The sequence below is a fragment of the Podarcis erhardii genome (genome assembly GCF_964252035.2).
Source record: "Podarcis erhardii genome assembly, chromosome: 4".
In the NCBI taxonomy this organism is placed as follows: domain Eukaryota; kingdom Metazoa; phylum Chordata; class Lepidosauria; order Squamata; family Lacertidae; genus Podarcis; species Podarcis erhardii.
The window spans coordinates 77,229,362-77,252,051 of record NC_138508.1 but is presented as its reverse complement, the minus strand read 5'-3'; the positions used below and the strand labels follow the sequence as shown (position 1 = coordinate 77,252,051).

At 41.4% G+C, this 22,690-nt stretch overlaps 2 protein-coding genes across 2 annotated transcripts in view; both read right to left on the bottom strand.

Annotated features, from left to right (window-relative positions):
• LOC309340676 (acetylserotonin O-methyltransferase-like) overlaps nucleotides 1-21,585 on the bottom strand; it is a 34,151-nt gene extending 12,566 nt beyond the window's left edge. The window contains exons 1-10 of the mRNA XM_081859557.1: nucleotides 21,484-21,585; nucleotides 20,226-20,400; nucleotides 19,532-19,661; nucleotides 18,170-18,238; nucleotides 15,678-15,799; nucleotides 14,806-14,946; nucleotides 14,349-14,471; nucleotides 12,830-13,026; nucleotides 7,411-7,597; nucleotides 6,508-6,637 (exon numbers count right to left, since the gene is read on the bottom strand). Coding sequence (XP_081715683.1) covers nucleotides 6,508-6,637; nucleotides 7,411-7,597; nucleotides 12,830-13,026; nucleotides 14,349-14,471; nucleotides 14,806-14,946; nucleotides 15,678-15,799; nucleotides 18,170-18,238; nucleotides 19,532-19,661; nucleotides 20,226-20,400; nucleotides 21,484-21,555 — 1,346 coding nt within the window. The 5' untranslated portion in view covers nucleotides 21,556-21,585. The remainder of the gene's footprint in view (nucleotides 1-6,507; nucleotides 6,638-7,410; nucleotides 7,598-12,829; nucleotides 13,027-14,348; nucleotides 14,472-14,805; nucleotides 14,947-15,677; nucleotides 15,800-18,169; nucleotides 18,239-19,531; nucleotides 19,662-20,225; nucleotides 20,401-21,483) is intronic.
• Nucleotides 1,280-5,049, bottom strand: LOC309339846 (acetylserotonin O-methyltransferase-like). Its single transcript, XM_081858363.1, has 5 exons — nucleotides 4,742-5,049; nucleotides 4,307-4,425; nucleotides 3,119-3,259; nucleotides 1,950-2,072; nucleotides 1,280-1,732 (listed from the first exon to the last, which is right to left on the bottom strand). The coding sequence occupies exons 1-5, from the start codon at nucleotides 4,762-4,764 to the stop codon at nucleotides 1,524-1,526; spliced, it is 615 nt and encodes a 204-aa protein (XP_081714489.1). The 5' UTR covers nucleotides 4,765-5,049; the 3' UTR covers nucleotides 1,280-1,523.
• Nucleotides 21,586-22,690: the final 1,105 nt, after the last annotated feature.

Here is a 22,690-nt window from a genome sequence, read left to right as displayed (position 1 = left end):
TGGACTACTGCAACGTGCTCTATTCCATATTCAAAGGGCTACCTTTGAAGGTGACCCGGAAACTGCAATTAATCCAGAATGCGGCAGCTAGACTGGTTTTTGGGAGTGGCCGCCGGAACCATATAACACCGGTCCTGAGATATCTGCAGTGGCTCCCAGTACGTTTCCGAGCACAATTCAAAGTGTTGGTGCTGACCTTTAAAGCCCTAAATGGCCTCGGTCCTGTATACCTGAAGGAGCCTCTCCAACCCCATCGTTCAGCCCGGACACTGAGATCTAGCGCCGAGGGCCTTCTGGCGGTTCTCTCATTGCGAGAAGTGAGGTTACAGGGAACCAGACAGAGGGCCTTTTTGGTAGTGGCGCCCACCCTGTGGAATACCCTCCCTTCAGATGTGAAGGAAATAAGCAGCTATCCTATCTTTAAAAGACACCTGAAGGCAGCCCTGTTTAGGGAAGATTTTTTATATTTAATGCTGCATTGTTTTTAACACTCTATTGGAAGACACCCAGAGTGGCCGGGGAATAAATTTTTATTATTATATTATTATTATGTTGTGCGTTATAGTTCAACAACATCTGAGGACTCAAGATAAAGAGTTAGTCAGGAGTGACCTGTGTGGAAAGTTTGAGAAATGCTCCTCTTAACAGGGTTGGCATCTCTCAAGCCACGCAGGCTAGCTGATCATAGCTTGCATATTATCTATATTTATTTTGAAATATGGATTAGTAGCTCTCATTGCTTCCCCCCCCCACTCCAACCCACTCTGGGGGTTCCTGCCTTTCCCTGACATTTATATGTTTAAAGCTGTTTTACCCTCCTCTTTGGCCAAAGAGGTTCCCAGAGCTGGTTGCTGAAGTTCTTATAACGATGGAATGGAGAGTTCAGCAAGAGGGGGAACTAAATGGAGCTACTCTCTCAGGACAGCTTGAATTCCCAGATGTGGTTGGACTACAACTCCTCTCATCCCTAGCTAGCATAACCAGTGGTCAGCGATGATGGGCGTTATAGTTCAACAACATCTGAGGACTCAAGATAAAGAGTTAGTCAGGAGTGACCTGTGTGGAAAGTTTGAGAAAGGCTCCTCTTAATAGGGTTGGCATCTCTCAAGCTACACAGGATAGCTGATCATAGCTTGCATATTGTCTATATTTATTTTGAAATTGTTTCCAACAAGTTCTGATTACCACAAAAATCCTGATGCAATATGGGATACAACCTCTTTCTTTTTCCTGGTTTGGCTCATGTGCTCAAAAAGAAAAAAAAAGGCAAGCAGGCAAATGAAGGTAATAACTACTACTATTACAATGGTGGTTAACATGTAACAATTAGTATTATTATTCTAGCTTCTCTTAGTATTCAAGCATAATGATAAACAGGGGGGTGAAGGAGATATTTCCACATGGTGAGGATTTGCAAAAAAAAAAAAAAAAAAGTGATTAAGCATGTTCAGTTATGGCTGCAAAGAATCAGGCTGAAATATATCCGTTCAGTCACGACGCTCACAGAATGTTCTTGGTCAATGTTATTTTCTTCCTAAAATGGCGTCAAAGTGGCCTGTTTTCTTTTGCTGAATCTGCTTAAAGCCAGCAGCACTGAGGAGCGCATTGTACTCTGACGGGGTCCGTTCTTTTCCTTGAGTACAAAGCAGCATTACCAAACCGAATATTTGAGCTTCCACTGGCCCCGTTCTGTCTTCGTTGAGAACTATTTCCACTACTAGAACTCCACCACCTGTTTCAGAAAAGGACATAGAAGATGTATCATTACATATTGCAAAGCAGCATGTTACTTTTCCCAGGTGTCCTGGGATCAGAAGCTCAAGAAATAAAGGAACGCAGCTGAGCCAGAGTGGGACACAGACATAAGGGGAAGGGGCCATGGGGAAATCCACGCGGCTTGGAATGAGAATCAGTTCCCACAGGAAACACCTTTGACACCATGCACCTACCAGGCTTGCAGGCTTTGTTCAGTCTGGTTAGCAGTTGCACACAATTCTCATCTGTAAAGCAGTGCAGGATCCTAGCCAAAATATACAGGTCAGCTTCTGGAATTGGATCTTTTAAAAAATCACCTGAAATAAAACAAGTAGCAATCTGGTGAAATAATTATTATTCTTACAGAGAGAATACATGATTTTATCTTTCTCCAATTTGTAGCTATACAATGAGCACTGCTGTCTCCTGGTGCTTCTACTGTGAAGAAGGAAAACTTAGCATAAGAAGAGCTCACTCTCCTTTCCTCCTCCTGCGGTTTCAAGTAGCTACTATTCAGGATACTGTCCCTGATCATGGAGGCAGTGCATACACCATGACAGCTAGTAACCGTTGATGGACTTATCTCCAGGAATTTGCCTAATTCCCTTTAGAAACCACCCAATTTGGTGGCCTTCACTGCCTCCTGTTCTGTTCTGTTATCACGTTTGAATTCTATGTCTGATCTGGCAAGAACTCCCCTGGAAAGGCTGATTTATGGAGCAACTGGTCTGGGAAAATTAATGAGCAGATGCTTAGACTTTATTTCATCAGAACTGTCAAAATGGTGCCTGCCGCCCGAATAGGACTTTTGGATCAGCGTGAAAATCCACACAGGAAGATAATAATGTTTGCTTCAACTCGCTTGTGGAAACAACTCAGAGGTTATTAAGAAGAAAAACGATAACAACAAGAAGATTGGAAGATGGGACCTGTGAACATCAAAGCAGCAGAAATATGAGATGATTGGACCCTTACTGAGCTCGAAGCATGGGTACCCCCAACAAATAATTTAAAAAATTCAGCAAAATATTTGGATTTTATGATTTTATGATATGTATTGGTATAATTCAGATTAATTAATGTGATATGATTGGATTGTTAAATGGAAAATTTAATAAAAATTATTTTTTTAAAAAAGAAACCACCCAATTTGGTGGCCTTCACTGCCTCCTGTGGGAGTGAATTTTATAGTTCTATGTATGTGCTCCCATCAACCCCAGACAGCATGGTCGGAGATGATGGAAATTGTAGTCCAACCATAATTGAAGGGTCACTGATTCTCGACCCCTGTTTAGTGCATGGCTGTCTTGTTTGTTAGTGGAAGAAAATGATCTAATATATGTGGGATAAAACATCATTTTACCTTTGTGAAAAGTAATTCTGTGTTCCTCTGAGGAGACAAAATGCTTCTTTCCTGTTTCCACAACTTCAAGTAGGTCTAAAATGGTCACTGTAGAATTTGGATACAATGAAATACATTCCTTTGCTAGGGCACCACTACATCCTTAAGGGGAGAACCAAAGGGGAAAAAATGAACATGTTGTGCATATCAAAGCTTTTTCCAAAATATTCTGCGCATATCTCTAAGATAGCACACCAGATAGGTGGCTGTTCAGTCATTTCATTCAGTGGTAAGTATGTGCCGCTTCTGCAGTGGCGTAGCGTGGGGGTGCAGGGGGGGTGGCCGCACCGGGCGCAACATCTGGGGGGGGGGCGCTCGCACTCGCAGCTCTCTGCCCCCACGGGTTAGGTGGCGCAAATTACTTGCCTTCCCCGGGTGCTGACAACCCATGCTACGCCACTGTGCTTCTGCAGTTCTGAGATCTGATAGTTCAGAGCTTGGGTCATGGGTTATCAGAACAATATTGTACTTGCACAATACCAAGCAAAACCTTGTGCTGCAATTCTATCCTGTTTAGCAGGAGCAATGAGAATACAGACCAGAGGAATATGAGAGTGTGCCAGGCAGGAGCGGCCAGAACTAAGGCCAACACAAGTCTTTTCAGTGGACCTAATTGAGACTTTGGTAATTTGAACTCAAGCTCGGTATTTATTACCCCTGCTATGCAAAAATCTCCAAATGAATCCAAACTTCAATGTCTAAAATCCCTGGTAGAGGACAAGAATCCTGAGATCACGTTAAGGGTCTGTGTGATTGCTATAAAACTTAGGGAACAAGCTGTGCTATCATAATGATTAAGGCCTTCAATGATAATTTTAGGTTATATTTTAGTGGCTAAGTTTTAATTTATATATTTTTTAACTGTTGCTATATTTGTATTGTCTCTGTTATACCTGATTGCAAATTCAAATGTATCCCTATCATGTTTATGACTTCCTTGATGTTGTATGTGAGCTGGAACCGGTCTGTGACTGAAATAATAAAATTCACAATTCACAAACTCAAGTCATCTACTGCCCTTCTCCCTACCCTACGCCACCAAAATATACAGTGGCTACAGCTCAGGACAAAATGGGATGTTCTACAACAGCAGCCTTATCATTTCAGAGTACCAGCATAGGAAGACACGTGAGAATTTATGGTACTTACCTCCCACATCACAAACGAGTGGGAAATGAGAGAGATCAAATGCATTCAACACAACTCGACCACACAGACTCCACATCTCACGCATAAACTCCATGAATTCTCGCAAGCCGCTCTCTGATCTAGTAATTCAAAATAGCATTGTCAGTTAACAGAAGGGATACCTTTGAACAGAGGATGGTTCTAAACAGGAGCCATATTCCACATAATGCTGTTGCTTTTTAGTTGTGTGTGGATTTCCTTTCCTTTCTTCGGCCTCATCCTCCTTTTTTCCATTGATACCAGTGGACAGATCATGATGGGATCTATCCATAATCCATGCACAAATTTAAATATTTATTATTATTATTATTAATAATAATAATAATAATAATAATACATCATTTACTGTAACTGTCCCTCTCACCAGTATGTCAAACTATCAGTTATTAAAATTACCTTTGACAAATTCCCTTCTCCATTTTTCTGACTGCATTTCCCTTGTGATTGCATCTTCCCCTGTGAATTGGACAACTAAGGCTTCCTCCAACTCTGCTGTGTATGGCATGACATTGTTAAGAACTCGACTAAGGACTGTTTAGTATGTCCAAACTCTTGCATCTGAATTCCATCTGGATAAACATTGCATATCTTTGTTTCCATCGGTGGCCTAATTTGTTATTAAAAATGGAACAATTCTACAGGCTGTGGTTCCTAATATATGACCACTTAGATGAGGAGGAGGAGGGGGAGGAGGAGAAAGCACCCCTCTTCAAACCTGCTCCTCTGCATGCTCAGTGGATACACGTAATTTAATAATGCTTCACATGGAGGAGTCTGGGTGTAGTAATTGATGGGCAGAAGCCTATATTACTAGTCATCCTGAGGAATAATTAAGCATTCCATACAAAAAGAAGGGTTGAAGTGGACTGACTTCTCCTCATTATTCAATTGATATTATATGATATGATATTAATCATTTTATTTTATTTTATTATGCTATGCTATATTATATTAATTATATATCAATCCCATATTGCACTACTATTTATGCTATGTTTTCAATTGCAATAAATACTGTAACTTTGAATTCTCTTTACGGATTTTTCCTTAACTCAGTTTTTTTACTGACCAGTTTCTGGCCAAGGATAATTTTGGCCATGGCATAAGCTGCCTCTTGGCAGTTGAATTTGATCAGTAGCCCCTATCCACATGTTTCAAACCTTCTTTCTTAACTATTTCCCCAACTATCACAATATTCCAACTCCAGGAATTGTTAAATAGCACAGGGTCTCTACTGCCTGTACAGGATTCCCCCGTAATGAGCAAGTGGGGATGTCTGTTGACATGTCTGAGCACACATTGACCTCTGGATTGTGGAAAACTGCACTGAAGCAGTGATAAGGCTCAGGAAAGGCTATTTGCTATTTGCTGGAAGCAGTTCTGTGTCAACAGTGCAAAGTTCAAGAGGTAAACAAGGCAGGGTCCTCACAACTAGTCTGTTAGGGTGCCAACTTGAATAAAATATAGTGTGATCGCATGATAACTGATCACATGATGTAGTTCATACACATCGTTTGAATGGGAATGTTCATCAACTTGGGGGGGAGACCTGCCCCCTCAAGTATTTTATTGTGGGGGCTGAAACTCCCACAGCCCCCAGGAGTAGTAGCCTCCTATGTAGTTTGTGTAATGTAAGACCTGCAAGGAATCTATTTTTAGACATCATGCTTAAATGGGGTGGGGGGGACCAGGAACCCAAGTCTGGCATGTAATAAGGGATCTCCCAATATCATTAAAGATAACTATCAGAGAGGGAAGAAAGCAACACTGGATAAAAAAATGCTGGAAAGGTGAATACAAGTTAGCAATAGGTTTCACACAAATTGCAAAAGGAAAGCTTTGCCCATTCTTTAAAAAGAAACATGATGTAGAAAAACATAATTTTTCTGTACCTGTACGTAGCCTCATAGAAATTTTTTGTAGAACTGTCACTTAATTCATATGTCTGAGTCTCTCCTTCCCTGAAATAGAATATTTGTTTTAGTTTAAGAAAAAATAACTACAGAATTAAAATTCAGACTCTGCAACAAAACAACTAAACCAAGTGTGCTACTCATACAGTTACATGTGTTGTCAAAGCTGTGTCTAACCTACACAGGTTTGTTTATTTGTAACGTCTGTGAGTTTTACCGTTTTTTTACCCTTTTTATCAATCTCCTCACCTCACAGAATCAGCCAGGTGCTGTGCTCTCGTATAGACAACTTCAGCATTGAACTTCAAGGAATAATACTGAGTCTTTGGGCTTCTTTTGCCAAGGTACAGATTGGCAAGGTCAGTATTTCCATAAAGCGCTTAAAATGAAGGGGACAAAAGATTAACGTTTAAACACCTCTGTGCAAAATCCCTTTCCCTCCCCAATTCTGCAGGGACAAAATGCTTGAAACAAGGATAATGAGGCAGAAGACACATTTCTATGATTCCACAGCATGCATTGTAAAAAACCAAGACTGCAATTCTCCAGCTTCTCTTCCAGAGAAAATTATAGAAAGACTAGGCCTCCACCTGCTGGCAGTGGAACTTCAGAGTACAAAGCTGCTACTAGGAGTGGCCATTCCGAGATCTGGAGCAAAGTACTGTATTAAAAATCTATGAACAGCAGGCAACTTTGTTCCACTGTAACATCTAAGTCAGAAGCACAAACTCTGAATGTCCTGAGCTGCATTGGTGCTTAGTGACCTGCACTAGCTGCATATTTGCTACTGAGCTTTCTCACTGACATTTGTAAACAACTAGGTACAACAAGCACATCTAACAGACCATCTCTCCTGCTATGGGACAAATCACCCTTTACAGTCATGAAAGGAGTGTGTCACCTGCATACCTAATGGAAAGAACGCCCTTTCTGTTTATGACACCGGCCCTCTGGAATGCTCCCCAAAGAAAGATATGGGAAGTTCCATGTGCTTCAAATGTCTCCTAAAACCTCAGATGTTTCCCTACGCTTATTTAGATGTTATTCTGTTCAGTTGCTGGCTTGATGGTTTAAAGTTATTTACTGAAATTGATTTTTAATGGTATTTCTACTTTATAGTGTTGGTTAAATTCCCAAATAAAGAATAAACACTTTGGTTCTCCTTCCTTTCCACTTGCAGGAACTTGTAGCCAACACAGGCGTCCAGCAGCCTCTCCATCCCAAAGGGACTGGTACCCAGACGTTCGGCGATAGTCACTGAAGTCAGCGGTTCCTTGGACTCCATCAGCAGATCAAATACACCAAGATCAGAGGCAGTAAACATAATCTGGATGCAAAAAGGGTGAGGGAGTACACAAGGAAATAGTTAAAAATGGTCTATAGTTACATATGTTCTAAAAGGAACAAGATGCCTTTGAAACACAAAAAGATTACAATACAGTTCAAGTCCATTTGAAGTGTAGAAATAAAAGTAGGACACAGGTATTTTAAGCAAGTTAATTTTGAATTATTGCTGCATCCCACCTGTGCTGTGAATCCCATACACAGATTCACAGTTCTTCTCATTTTCTTGTTAGAACATTCAAGTGACATTAACAATAGTTTCTGCCTTTGTTTGTGCTGGGTTGACCCCTGGAACAGTAAGATTTGCCTTGCCATTTAAAGGCATGTTTGATTCTACACATCCATTTACAAGTTGAAAGTTTCAAAGTCCTTGCAAGTATTAAATTTTGCAGACAATACCTTTGATATTAGAAATGAATACTGATTACAAAATATCATTTTCAAAGCTTCAGCTTCTTCTGTAGCACTCATTCTTCTTTACTTCTCTGTCAGATATCTCACAGTTTTCCTCTGATGAGCAAGTTGTGGTTCTTTTATTCAGAATTCACTGAAAATGACAATGTAATGATAAACATATAATGATAAATGACTGTGAGACTAGATATGTTTATGGGAAAGTCCCCATCTGCTAAGTAAAGGGATATGTGGAAAAGGATTTTTTTCTCACAAGTGCAGGAGGAAGAAAGTACCTGGAAATTGTTGACTTTGCCTATGTGAGTAAAAGTGATACCAGAACCTGACAAGTGAGAGAAAATCAACTGGTGTCTGGAAGTGCAAAATTAACAAGTTATTGGAGAAAATTCATCAAAAGAGAGAGCAGGTGGTTTGGGGAAAATACTCTTGCTGAAATGAGGCCATTTGGAAATTCTTAAAATACAGAAACACTTTAGGAAATGGTAGCAGCTTAACAAAGAAGCAAGACATGAAAGTCAAATAGTAGGAACCGTTTCTGTGCCCAAGTCAACAAATATGAATGGCAAAAATTCCCAAGAGACTCACCAAAGAACTTACTTCTAAAAATGAATTATTTGTTATGCTGATATAGAGAATCATGTGAAAGAAAAAAGGTGATTCCTAGAGAAAGGAAATGTACAATCAGGAGTTTCCTGGAGAAGGGAAACGACATGATAGAGTTATTAAGAATCAGAGAGTCCAGAAACAGAAAGGTTTGAGGCAGGGGTGAAGAATAAAGGACCGCTTACCTGTGGAGAAGCAGCAAAAACAGGATTTTGTTTTTTTTTGTTTTGCAGTTTCACTCCCCTTTTTATAGGTTTGTCAGTGAGAAGTGGAATGCTAGCGTCCCCCCCCCCTTCTGTCAGCTGGCTTTATAGTCTCTTCAATTTCCTTGATGTTAGGAGGCGCCCACCTGGATGGACTGTGGGTCAAGATATAGTATAGTATTCAAAGTATAGTATTTGTGTTGTGCAATAACAACAATCTCTGTCATCACCAGTGCTCATTATGTGCCTGGTTCATGGTAATTTATCTCGCCCTTGCAAGGTAATAAATACTTCATACGACAGGTAATAAATACTTCATGACGTGTATCTGATGTATAAGCCAACTTTTCAAATTACTTTGGTGCTCTCTTGCAAACAAATGTGTTAGAAGCAACTGTTTTGTTTTTTAAAAAAATCATATAAAAATCTCTAAGTGGTTTACATAAAAACACCATAGTGTTCAATACAGATTTTCTAAAACAAGATAAAAACAGAATACAAGTGTGTATTACAAATAAATCTGATCAGTGTACGAAATGGACAAAATCAGAAATTTTAGAGTTAGGATCCCTCCAAAGGTTGAATGAACCAATATTTCAAAAAGGCATTTAAATGTCATTACTTTCTCCACACCACACATTACTTCTGCAGGACATTGCCAGGGTGGGCACCATCACTGAAAAGTTCTGCTTCCATGTTTTCACTAAGTGACTATCTACTGGGAGCATGCAGAGTCATCTTGGAAGATCTTAAAGATTAACCTGGCCTTTACCCTAGGAGGTGATCTGCTGGTATCCTGAACGCAAGTTGTTTAGGGTTTTAAATGTCCATACACACACAAAAAGAAACTCTTGAACTTGGCTCTGTAGCAACCACTGCAGATGTGTGTAGAGCTGGTGCCCCGCTAAGCATCATGCAGTGGCTATTGCAGAGCTTTCCAAACTGTGTGTCGCAACACATTAGTGTGTTGGCTGCAATGTGTAGGCGTATTGCACAAATGCTCCTGGCGCCCCTCCTGGGGCTGGAAAGGGGTTAGTTTAACCTCTGGTTTGCTAGTAAAGCTGAATTACTGTGTTGTGAAATGATAAATGTCTAAAAAGCATGTCACCCTCATGAAAAGTTCGGAAAGCTCTGCGCTAGAGTCTGGGCATGTATGATGGACAGCAAAGGCAGACTAGGGTCTGGTGATGAAGTCCCTCAGAAATTCCACCAGAGTGCTGGAGCTTCTCTCAAGACAGCTAGATTGAGGGAGTTGAACTGCACTTTGGGAGGGAGAATAAAAGGAGCCATTTCTGAAGGAGAGGGTTGGAAAGGGCTTGAGATGGGAGATAGGGTTTAGCTTGAGAGATAGGGACAGAGAAGGATCAGGGTAGGATTTGACTGAGGAGAGCTGGTTCTGGTTTGAGTAGAACACCTACACTGAAGAGACTATCTATAGCAAGAGGAAAGAGCCTCACAGCTTAGATAGGAAGACTGGGTTGAGTGTCTGAGGAAGGTATACAGTCACCTGGAAGGCTGCGTCTGACCCAGGAGAGGTAGAACCTGTGGGAATTCAGTTTACCTGGGCCTCATTCTAGCTGAGGGGAGAAGAGTTCTTCTAGGTAAAGACAACTCCCAAACCAGTAACAAGGGGTGAGGTGATCCCCTGGGTGTGTTATACTAATTGCAATACCTCAGGAGTGGCTAACTGGCAAAATGTGTCCCTCGCTCATGAACCAAAGTATTAGGCTGTGAAGGCAGCTGTCCTGTGTCCAAAGTATTTAACTGTAAGCCCTGTCATAACTAAGTAAAGGAATAAGAATGAAGTAACAGAGATTGAGTTAAACATTTTACCACCCATTCTAGAAACCGGAACATCTACTTGATATTTAGCAACCGAAGTTTAAGAAAAGCTGTGCATATACTACGGTGTTTAGGCCTGTGAAATCTTTATATTGAGCTTTAAGTAACAGGTTAACTTCTACCTGAAAGAATGCATCTCCTGACCCAACTTTGTTTCACAAACTTCTTTTTGTAAACAAAACTTTTCTTGTTTGACCAACTCCTGCCTAAGACTCTAAATCACCAATTTTTCCCTCACAGAAGACCCTCACAAGATAGCTTGTGTTAAATTGTAGACATATTTAACTGGGGGTAGTTAGAGGGCCAGTCTGCCATATATTAATTGGTGGTTAGCGATGGGATCTGCCACAGCATGGCTGAAATCTCCTCTCAACCATGAAGCTCACCTTTAACAACTCTCATCTTAACCTACCTAACATTGCAAGAATAAAATGGAAGTGGGGAGAACATCAACTTAAACTCCTCAAAGAAAAGGTGGTGGGATCTAAATGTGATAATGAACAATTTCCCACTAGCTTCCAAACCAGACACAAGGGTAGTCCCACATACAAAGCATCGCAGTAGTGTAATTAGGAGGGTACCAAAGTATGCAGCAGCATAGCAACCCTATCTCATAGTCTCCAACTTCCCTGAAAATGCCAGGACCCTTAAGCCATCTCAGCTCCTTACTTTCTCATGCTGAATCCTAAATTCCCAACACAGCCCAATGGCAGACAGTGGTGGGTTGTGTTCCCAGGGCTCTGCCTTAGCTGAGAGGTGCAGACAGCAGTTGGACAGCGAGGCAGTCAATGGGAAGCCCCAGCCTGCATGGCTTGGGATCAGAGGCACTGGGGGTTGTAGTCTGGTGGCATGTGGAAGGCCACAGCTTCCCAGGCCTGGTCTACGTTGGCAGACACAGCAAGAAAAAACTTCTCAACCAGCTAAAGCTGAAATGGGGATTGGCTGGGCTCACATTATGGCCTTCAGGAGCAGCATGAATTTTCTCTAAGGGTAGGAAGTTTTGTTGGTTAAAAACTCCAGTTCAAACTGGAAGCAATAGCAATGAAGAGCAATTGTTTGGTAATAAAGACATTTCACCCATGCTGTTTTTATTTATAATAATGTTTATTTTTATTATGTTGTATTTATTGTTAATGTTGTGTATGTGTACACCCAGTTAGTGGTATTTATTGATTTGGGGTTTTCTTTTTCCCCTTAGGCTTCCCTAAATGCAATACAAAAATTCAAAGATTTCTGTGTTTAAATACTACAGTTTTGTGTGTTTCCTCTAATAACTTTTGTACTCGACTAGGAGGAAATGCTCAAGCAATGACAATGATGGAGAATGGACTGTTCCCCTTTTCATCTGAGGAATGTTGTAGGAAATGATATCTCCTTCCTAGGACTGTTGTAGCTGGTACACCAACCAAAGTTGGTAAAGAGCACCCCAGAGGTCACCTGGGCCTCTAGTGACAATGATGGATCTTCATACCTGGTCCTTCAAAGAAGGGTGCATAACCTATCCAGAGGTATTACACAGCTCAAATCCCGGAACTGGGAGCTGCCTGTTTATAGTCAAAATCATTTCATGTGAAAACAAGTTCAGTAAACTTCAGGCCTTCCACAGCTATTTGATCCTCCACAGAGATTATGTATCACTCAATATACATAGCAATTTTTTATTCAGATTAACATAAGCAAAGACTGGTCTCTATCCAAAAAGACATAAATGGACTGGGAGAGGCAATACTGGAATGCTTCTAAGCAGTGCTATTTTTCTAGAAAAAGAGGTGCTGGAACTCACACTGAACACCTCCCTTGTTCTCTTATAATGGCAACTGGCCCATCTGAGAGGTGCTGGAGTTCCAGCTGAAAAAAAGTCCTTCTTCCAAACTATCCTGAATCGAACAAAACTATTCAAGGGAGTATCTTACTGCAAGGGATATTACAATTTGTGAAATAAATACAGTGGTACCTCGGGTTAAGTACTTAATTCGTTCTTAACCTGAAGCACCACTTTAGCTAATGGAGCCTCCTGCTGCTGCCGCGCAGCTGGAGCCCGATTTCTGTTCTCATCCTGAAGCAAAGTTCTTAACCTGAGGTACTATTTCTGGGTTAGCGGAGTCTGCAACCTGAAGCGTATTGAATTGAAGAAGAATGAAGTACGGTCAATATTATTTTCTTGCTAAAATGGCATCAAAGAAGCTTGTTTTCTTTTGTTGAATCTCTTTGAATCCAGCTGCGCTAAGCAGCGCATTGTACTCTGATGCGGTTCGTTCTTGGCCTTCGGTAAGAAGCAGCATCATCACAGAGTATAGTTGGCACCTTACCGGCCCCTTTCTATCTTCATTGAGGACCATTTCCACTGTTAACACTCCACCACCTGTTTCAAAATACGTTTCACCAAGTTAGGACAAAGATATATATCATTAGCAGAAAATGCCCGACACTGTCCAGGAATTCAAAGAAACCAGAAAATATTATGATTTTCAAATGGATAGTGTAGTTTGTGAATTTCAGGGTTGCACACAGACACATGCACACACATACCAACTCAGTGCTTCAACCTGACCCAGGGAGCCAAAAGTCATGTTTTAGCCTGCCATCTTGATTCAAAATGGTTCCCATTGTCCAAACATCAACAAAGACCGCCACCCCACCTCTGGAACCCTCATGCCAAGTTGGGTGATGATATCTTGAGAGGTGGGTGGACAAATGGGTGTTTTTTCAATTCGCCATCTTGATTCAAAATGGCACCAGACACCCAAACATCAGCTAAGTCTGCCACCCTCAGTTCGGTAACCCTTGTGCCAAGTTTGATCTCGAAAGGCAGCTGAACCCATAGAATACAGATGGACAGAAAGACATACCACTTTCCAAAATAGCAGATTACTTAGTTCAAAACTGCATAAGGAAAGAGTTCATCTGAATTTATCCAAGCATTCTGGGATGATCAGAAGCGATGCAGTTGAACCCGAGTGACATGGGCAAATGTGGGACAGTGCAGCAAGGCTTTGAGTAACAAGGGCCCAATTTCCATGGTACCTTTAGCTCTTCTGTCACTCTGCCTTCTCTGAAGAAAGGCCTGAGCCTCCCATTATTGTAGCGAGCAGGCTAGGATTAGTTCAATTTTAGAGTCACAGAGCTCGGGTTTATTTTGTATTCCGTTCTGACATTCTGCCTGCTTTCCCCCCACCTTTTAATAAAGTTTTTTAATTTCTCTGCTGAAGTGTGTCTTATTGCCAATAGCCCCACTTGCCATATGTCCGGGTTTTCACAGACACTTTGCCGATTCAGTGAAAATCGGGCGCCATTTTGCTACTCGATTCCCAGACTTGTCTGGGAAAACCCGGATATATGGCAGCCCTACACATGTCTAGATGCTTGGCACTTAGGACTGGAGTTGTAAGTGACCAGCAGAATCTGCAGAGTCAAGAGGGAGTGTTGACCATCTTTACACTGTAAGTAACATAAGAAGCGTTTGAAATGCAGTTATTTTAGTGCATCCCAGGTCCCCTCCCATCTGGAGAGGCAGGAGTAAGTGGAAGGGCAGTGGCAGCAACTCATTGGCAGCCCTGAGGGGCTGTTGTGTTGTAGTTGGGCAACGAAGGGTATGTGAGAAGCTCTCTTGGGTTTCTGCCCTTGGTTACTCCTGCCCCATCTTTGCACTGTTCATTGATCTGTTCACTGTATAAATACACATACCAGGTTTGCAGGCCTTGTGCAGTCTGGTTAGTAGCTGCACACACTTCTCATCAGACCAGTCGTGCAGGACCCTAGTCAAAATATAGAGGTCAGCTTCTGGAATTGGGTCTTTAAAAAAGTCCCCTGTAATAGAATAGGTAGAAAATAAGCATATTTTCTTAAAGGAATGCAGTAATACTTCACTGTATCTTTCAGAAATCAACAGTTATTAAGGCCCAGCTGCTGCCTGCTGTTTCTTCTAGTGCATGGATGAGGAATCTGTGGACTTCAGATGATGTTGGACTCCAACTCCCATCAGTCCCAGTCAGAATGGCCAATTGTCAGGGATGCTGGGAGCCGTAGTTCAACAGGCTTTGGAGGAGCACAGATCCCGATTCCTACCCTAGAGTTTTGCTATCTTGCTTGTTAAAAGAAGAATGATCGAACCAATGTAGGCTCTTGGGAAAACACAGTTTACCTTTATGGAAAGTAATCTGGTGATCTTGCGAGGACACATAATGGTTTTTCGCTTGTTCCACTATTTCAGGTAGGTCTAAAACTGTCACTGTAGAATTTGGATATAATGAAATATATTCCTTGGCACATGCCCCAGTACATCCTTGAAGGGAGAACAAAGAAAAAATGAAAATGTTGTGCACCTCAAAGCTTTATCCAAACACCCCTGTGCAAAAATTTAAGAGTAGCACATCAGATAGTTGACTGGCAACTTAGGGTTGAATGATGTCTGCTTTTCAACAGCATGATTATCACCAGCTAAACATCACAATATATATCATGATATATCATGATGTCTGAAATAAGGAAGGACCCATGGAGAAGGCATTTGCTTGTGTGCTTCTCCCACTTTCTAATTTGTCAGTTCTTTTATGCCAATTAAGTACCAAATTTCCAGGAGAAAAGCATGTAGATTCCAGCTGTTAGAGCATTTCATCTGTTGTTAGACATGGGGGCTACACAAATTAAATGAGGATGCAAACAGCTGCAAATGCACAGTAATCTCCAGTGTGGACAAACCCTGTTTCTCCCATTGCTCTTGATACTGCAGGACTAAACACAAGTAGCATCAAAGTAATGTAGTTTGAAAGATGTTAATGAGTTTCTATTTGTCTAATTCATTCTCTTGTTTTGCAACGTTCTTCCTGCTTGGCTTTCTCCATCACTCACAGTCATGGATCCTTTCACTTTGAGTGTTATCCACTCCACCCATTTTTGCCTTCCCTTCACAAATCAGAAAAACACCTGTAGCACTTCTTTCTCATTTCTATTCTTCCTGCTTTATGATTTTGAGCTAGTAGTAAAGGACGATATTGTGGAATTTACAGCACTTACCTCCCACATCACAAACAAGTGGGAAATGCGAAAGATCAAATGCAGTCATAATTTCTCGGCCAAACAGATGCCACTTTGCATGCATAGCACCCATGAAGATTTTTTGCAGCCCACTCTCGGATCTAGTAATTCAAAATTGCATTGGCATATAAAAGACATGAACGTTTCATACAGAAATTGCTTCTAGACTAGAGCGATATTCCATAAAATGCTCTCGCTTTCCCATTGTTAGCTGCATGTAGACATTCAGCAATTCTAAAAATGTTCACCCCTGTTGGTAGATTTTATTTTCTTTGGTCCGATCCTGTTATTCCCCACTTATACCAAGGGGCAGATTGTGAGCATATCATACTGATCCTGGCCTGACTGCACTGGCTGCCAATTAGTTTCTGGACCCAATTTTAAAGTGCTGATTTTACCTATAAAATCTTAATAGCTTTGGGCTGCAATACCTCAAGGACCGCCTCTCCCCATACAAAGCAACCCAGACCCTGTGATCATCACCTGATCACATGAGATGCTGGAGGGCAGCAACATGAGAACAGGCCTTTTCTGTGATGGCTCCCTGCTCTCCCTAGGGAGGCTCACCCACTGCCTGCATTAGTAAAGCTTTAGGCACTGGGCAAAAACATTTCTCAAACCAGGCAGATTAAACATTCCATGGCATTTTAAATGTGTTTATGGGAAGGGGGTGATTAGCTTGTTTTGGTTTTATTTTATTATGCATTTTGTGATCTCATTTTGTATTTTTATGTTGTGAACCACTCTGATCTTTGGAAGAAGGGCAGCATACAAATTTAATTAATTAATGATGTTTCTATAATTCATTAATACCTCTTATAGGCAAAGGTAAAGGGACCCCTGACCATTAGGTCCAGTCGTGACCGACTCTGGGGTTGTGGTGCTCATCTCGCTTTATTGGCCGAGGGAGCCGATGTACAGCTTCCGGGTCATGTGGCCAGCATGACTAAGCCGCTTCTGGCGAACCAGAACTGCGCACGGAAACGCCGTTTACCTTCCCGCCGGAGCGGTATCTATTTATCTACTTGCACTTTGACATGCTTTCGAACTGCTAGGTTGGCAGGAGCAGGGACCGAGCAATGGGAGCTCACCCTGTTGCGGGGATTCGAACCAACAACCTTCTGATCGGCAAGTCCTAGGCTTTGTGGTTTAACCCACAGCGCCACCCGCATCATAGGTTCCTATAATTTATCAATACCTCAGAATGGTTTGTTTGCTCAGCATTTGCACAGCTGTTCCCTGCACCTCCATAACCTGCTACTTTGGTTAAACCCTGCTTCTCAATTTAGAGCACGTCAAAACTTCAACATTCTTCTTATTACACTTTGCAATAGTCTCGTCCCTCTTTTATTTTTTACAGACTTTAAAAAAACAACACACACAACAAAGCAAAACAAAGTGAGACAGTCATCGTGTCACATGCAGGTTTACAATGCAAGAACTTTGAGCTACGGCACAATGAAATGAAAACTTTTACCCATTATGAAGACACAACTGAAGCTAGTGAATGAAGTGCTTTGTCTCTTGCATTAATGTAACAAATTAAAATCTGAGAACGTATCTGTATCTGTCTGAATTACTCCCCTAAACATGTTGCATCACTGGTTGCATTCTGCACCAGATCTTTGAATATTTGGCTCCTTAATTATATCTGAATAAATATTGTGTGTGCATTTTTAATCTATATTTTAGTTAAGTTGTATACAAATGCTGATAAATGATATTGCCTGCTAAGGATTTGACACAGAGAAAGAGGGAGGAGAGAGACGGGATATTCTCTCTAATGAATCCTTAACACTGTCCATTCAGGACCCCTGAACGCAACGAAGGGCTGAAATGGATACTTTTATCTTCCTCATCAGCAACCCTTGACATTTTCTGACACATGCTTTCAGATTCTCTTTCCCAACTATCACAACATTCCAACTTCAGGAGTTGTTAATTGGCACAGGACCTCTGTGCTCCACCAGTAACGAGAGCTTGAACATCTAATTCCAATGCAGTATCCTGATGCACATACCCAAAATGAGGTGCAGATGCATCTGGTCTGAGCATAGACTGATCTCTGGATAATGGCAAACTGCATTGTACCCATGATAAGACTCTGAAAAAGCCATTTGTGAAGACCAGATGCAATTCTGCTTCAATATTGGAGCATAGTGGAGGCAAACCAGGATATTCTGCACAACTAGGCTGCATAATATAAGCCCTGGTTGCAGACATCACCCTCACACATGCATAAAACAGGAACCCAAGTTTGGCATGTGGTAAGAAATTTCCCAATAATCTGATAACATTTGGAGAAGGGAAATGCAACAATGAATAGAGAAAACACTGGAACTGTGAATACAAGCAAGCAATATGTTTCGCACAAATTGCAACGGCAATGGTCACTTTGACAAGAAGCATCCCAGGTTTTCTCCATTCTTCCAAAATCAAGATCTAGAAAACCTTTTATTTTATTTTTTTACCTGTTAAGAGCATCAAAGCAATCTTTTCCTGAAATGCCATATACTCTATCAGTCTGACTCTTTCCTTCTCTGAAAAAGAATATTTGTTTTAATTAAATGAAAATTGAGTGGCTCGCACACACTCATACCATTATCATGTTATCTGTCTTTTTAATGAAAGATTTATACTATTGTATAAACAGTTTAGAGGGTTTTTTTTTATTAGGTAATATATAAACATTGCCTAATAAAGTACATTTAAAAAATTATGTGTTGTCAAGGTTGACTAACAATCACAGGTTTGTTTGTTCGTGACATGCATAGACCACCGTATAACCAAAGTTCTCTGAGTAGCTTACATATCTCAGTGATTCCAAATCTATTTTTAAATCTCAAATTAGTCACCAGAGAAGAATTGAACCAATTTCACCTGGATGTAGGTATATATTCTTAGACTTCTAAGCAGTTAACATAAAACAATATAAATTGTTAATTAAAAATAACAGAAAACCAAATATTAAGCAGTGACCTAAATTTATCAACATACAATTAAAACTAACAGTTTGAATATATACAAAATAAAATAACTTATACTACAAAAATGTATAAAAAGAAGAATGCTACACTGCAAAAGAAAACCCCTTTCGCTTCCATTTTAGCAACATGCCTAATTGCAGTGTTGCTCTTTCCAATTGTCGTTTAAAATAAAATCGTAGTATTTTTCGTGACGGGGCACAATATTTCTCATTCACTTAAAATCTCTGGTAAGTGGTTTAGCAGATATTAAGAGATTAATTTTAAGCCAATCAACGGGGGTCCTGAAAAGGCACTCCACAAGGGAGACCGTGAACTCCACCCACAACAGTTATGTCAGGGCAGCTGCTGTAGACAGAAGACAGTAGCAGGCAGACAGAGAAAAGGCCCCATGCTGCCCCAGCAGAGTCAAAAAGCAGTTGCGGTTCTGCCTGTACCTTTCAACAGATGAGCAACAGAAAGGGAAGCACTAGGAACTGCTCATCTGGAGCCAGCCCTAGTATGGAAGTGCCAATACAGTGGTACCTCGGGTTAAGTACTTAATTCGTTCTGGAAGTCCATTCTTAACCTGAAACTGTTCTTAACCTGAAGCACCACTTTAGCCTATGGGGCCTCCTGCTGCCGCTGCGCCACCAGAGCACAATTTCTGTTCTCATCCTGAAGCAAAGTTCTTAACCTGAGGTATTATTTCTGGGTTAGCGGAGTCTAACCTGAAGCGTATGTAACCTGAACTGTATGTAACCTGAGGTACCAGTGTAGTTGCATCTGGCATATGGAGCTAGCCAGCCTTGGCACTGTGGCACAGCTTTAGGTGGCAGTTTCCTGCTTTAGTGATATCCTTCCGCTCACCTCACAGAATCAGCCAAGTACTGCATACCCATATAGACAAATTCAGAAGTGAACTTCAAGGAATGATACTGAGACTCCAAGCTTGATTTGGCAAGGTAGAGATTGGCAAGGTCTGTGTTTCCATAAAGAGCTTAAAAAGAAAAGGGACAAAAGATTAATGTTGTTGTTTTTTTGCAATGATCGCCAAAGCCCAAAGCCCTTCCCAATTATGCAGGAACAAAATGCATGAAATGACAGGCATGGCAGCATGAAACATCCCTCCCCCCCCAAAAAAAACCCCACCTGTAACCTGTTTAAAGTTTATACAACACTGCAGCTGCAAAAAAAAAAAAAAGGGAAGCAACTACAGCTCAGTGGGAAAGCTTTTTATTATTATTGCTGAAGAGTAGGGTAACAATGCTTTAAAGAAACAAGCTTTTCCTCTTGAATACTCTCCAAAGTGATTTGGGAAGTTCTGTCTGCTGTGTGCTTCAAATGTGTCCTAAAAACTCAGATGTTTCGACAGGCTTATTTGAATGCTACCCTGTTCACTTTCTGGTCTGCTGGTATAAATTTATTTACTGTATTCCTGATCTCTTTCTTGGATTGTATTCATTGGCTTTTGGTTTATACAATTTGGTTTGGTTTGATTTGATAATTTGGTTAACTGCTTAGGGATCTCCCCCAGAGATGCTAAGATGTAAGTAATAAATACTTTGGTTGTCCTTCCTCTCCACTTTCAGGTACTTTAAGCCAACACAGGCCTCCAGCAGCCTCTCCATCCCAAAGGGACTGGTACCCAGACGTTCGGCAATAGTCACTGAAGTCAGCGGTTCCTTGGACTCCATCAGCAGATCAAATACACCAAGATCAGAAGCAGTAAACATAATCTGGATGCAAAAAGGAGCGAGGGAATTCAAAAGGAAAGAGTTCAAAATGGTCTATAGTTAGGAAGTTCTAGAAGGATGCTTTTGAAACAAACAAACAAACAAACAAACAAACAAACAAAGTCACCATAAATTATTGTGGCCCTTCAGATGGTGTGGGTTGTGACTCCCATTGTTCCTGATCATTGGCCATGCTGACCAGAGCTGAAGGGAACTGGAATTCAACAACATCTGAAGGGCCACTGGTTCTTCATCCCTGCTGTAGAAAACGCTGGCAAAAAGCACTGGGGGGGAACAGAATTCTTCCATTTTTTGTTTCAGAGTGGTACAACAGGTTTGGGCAGAGCTTGACACTTCCTCTAACAGGGGAGCATCTCCACGGGCTATGCTTACTGCGTGAGCACAGAAAAACTGGATTAGAAAAAGGAGGAATTTGAGAAGGAAGTGCTGAAAAGGTTTTCAGCAAATCCAAGAAAACGTGTTTTAGTTTAGATTTTTTTAAAGCTTAAGATTTAAAAAGCTAGGTTTTTTTGTAATTTTGCAAATATACTCGTTTACCACATGAAAGCTACTGCCTGATTTTTTATTTTATTTTTATTTAGCTTCCTAGTTTTCAAATGACTGAAAATTTTGACAGATTTTTTACCTTTATTGAACTAACAGAACTGGACAACAGAGGCAAAGCAACTGCTTCTGAAGGCCTGGGCCACTCCCACTCTCAACGTGACTGGCTGTCTAAACTCCCAAGCTGCAAATTGTAACTCATAGTTTAAGGGCCAATGGCAGTGGCCCAAATCCTGAAATGTTCTGTGATTGGATATCATATATCGAATCGGAATGCAGCGGCTCAGAATCCTTTGTCCAGACTCAAGTTCAGGCAAACAGAGACCACTGAATACATAACAGTCGAGACATTTCATTCCGAATCTACTAGACAGAGCCAAGCAGAGGACGATGACAGGATATTGGGGAGACGCCGCTCCCCAATATAAATCCTGGTTAAGCCTACCATCCATTAACAAGCTGAAGGTTTGAAAGTCCCTGCAAGTTTTAAACTTTGCAGACTATACCCATCACAGAGCTTACCTTTGGGATCATAAATGCATACTGGTGCTGAAACAAGATTTCCACAGCGTCAGCATGTTCTGGAGCACTCATTGTTCTTCACTGCGCTGCCCAATACCCGACAGCCTGTGTCCGAAGAAAAAGTTGCTTTTGACAGCACCAAGACCTCTCTGCTTGCGATGTTGCTATCCAATGTTAGCTGAAAGTGACCATAAATATTCAGGTAAAATCAAAGTAGACACAAGAGCCTTTGTAAAATGACTAAGATCAGAGCGGTTTATGGAAAAGTCCCAATCTGAGAAAAGGGCAGGCAGAGGTGGAAAATTAATTGCCTCCCATAAATACGGAAGGGATCTAATTGAAATGATAACCAGCTTCCTCCAGAAATGCCTGCAGCTACATTGCCATGACCCTGCCAAGTAACTTGCTAAAAAAAGGGAGTATTTGCGACTGAGGGGGGCAGTTGTTAAATACCAGAAGGTCTGGAGTGCTTCCCCACCCCCTCTGCCCAGGAGCAGCCATGCTATCAACTCCTTCAAGGCTGTAGAGCCAGCCATGCCCCCCACAGGCTACCTTTCATTGGCCATGAAAGGCAAGTGTCCCAAGAGCATATTGTTGAGCACATACTCAAAAGTGCCCTGTCCTCAACATCAGGCTGCAAAAACTGAAATGGAGCCCACAAAACATGGATTTATGGAGTGCTGGAAACCTCACCAGGGACTGCATCAATTATGGCATCTAGCTCACTATGGAAACATACAGTATTGTCCTCAAACGTCCTAGCAAGCAACTCACTGAGGTGTCATGGGCTCCATGGAGAGATGCATATGTCAGCAGACCACAGACCACCCCGAAGAGCTCCTCTGGCTGATTTCATTGTGGAAACAATGAAGTAGGCCTTCTTTGCTGATTTTGCCACCACACAGTAGGCATGATTATGTGATTTAACAGATGTTTGGTCATAACCACACCTCCTGTACTCTATTATCTTTCCTGTATAGCTCCTCAGCATACCAGGGAGCCAAACGTGTGAGAGACACGGCACTCAGGAATAATAATATCTATGGCCTCCACATATTGTCGATTCATGGTGAGATGAGGGCTTCAGCAAGTTAAAGTAGTGGAAAATCCCTGAGGGCATTCAGGGATCCATTGAACTCCCTAAGTTTCCAGGAGTAGGCTACCCTAATGGAGTCCCAACTCTTACAGGGGAAGCTGATACTGTTAA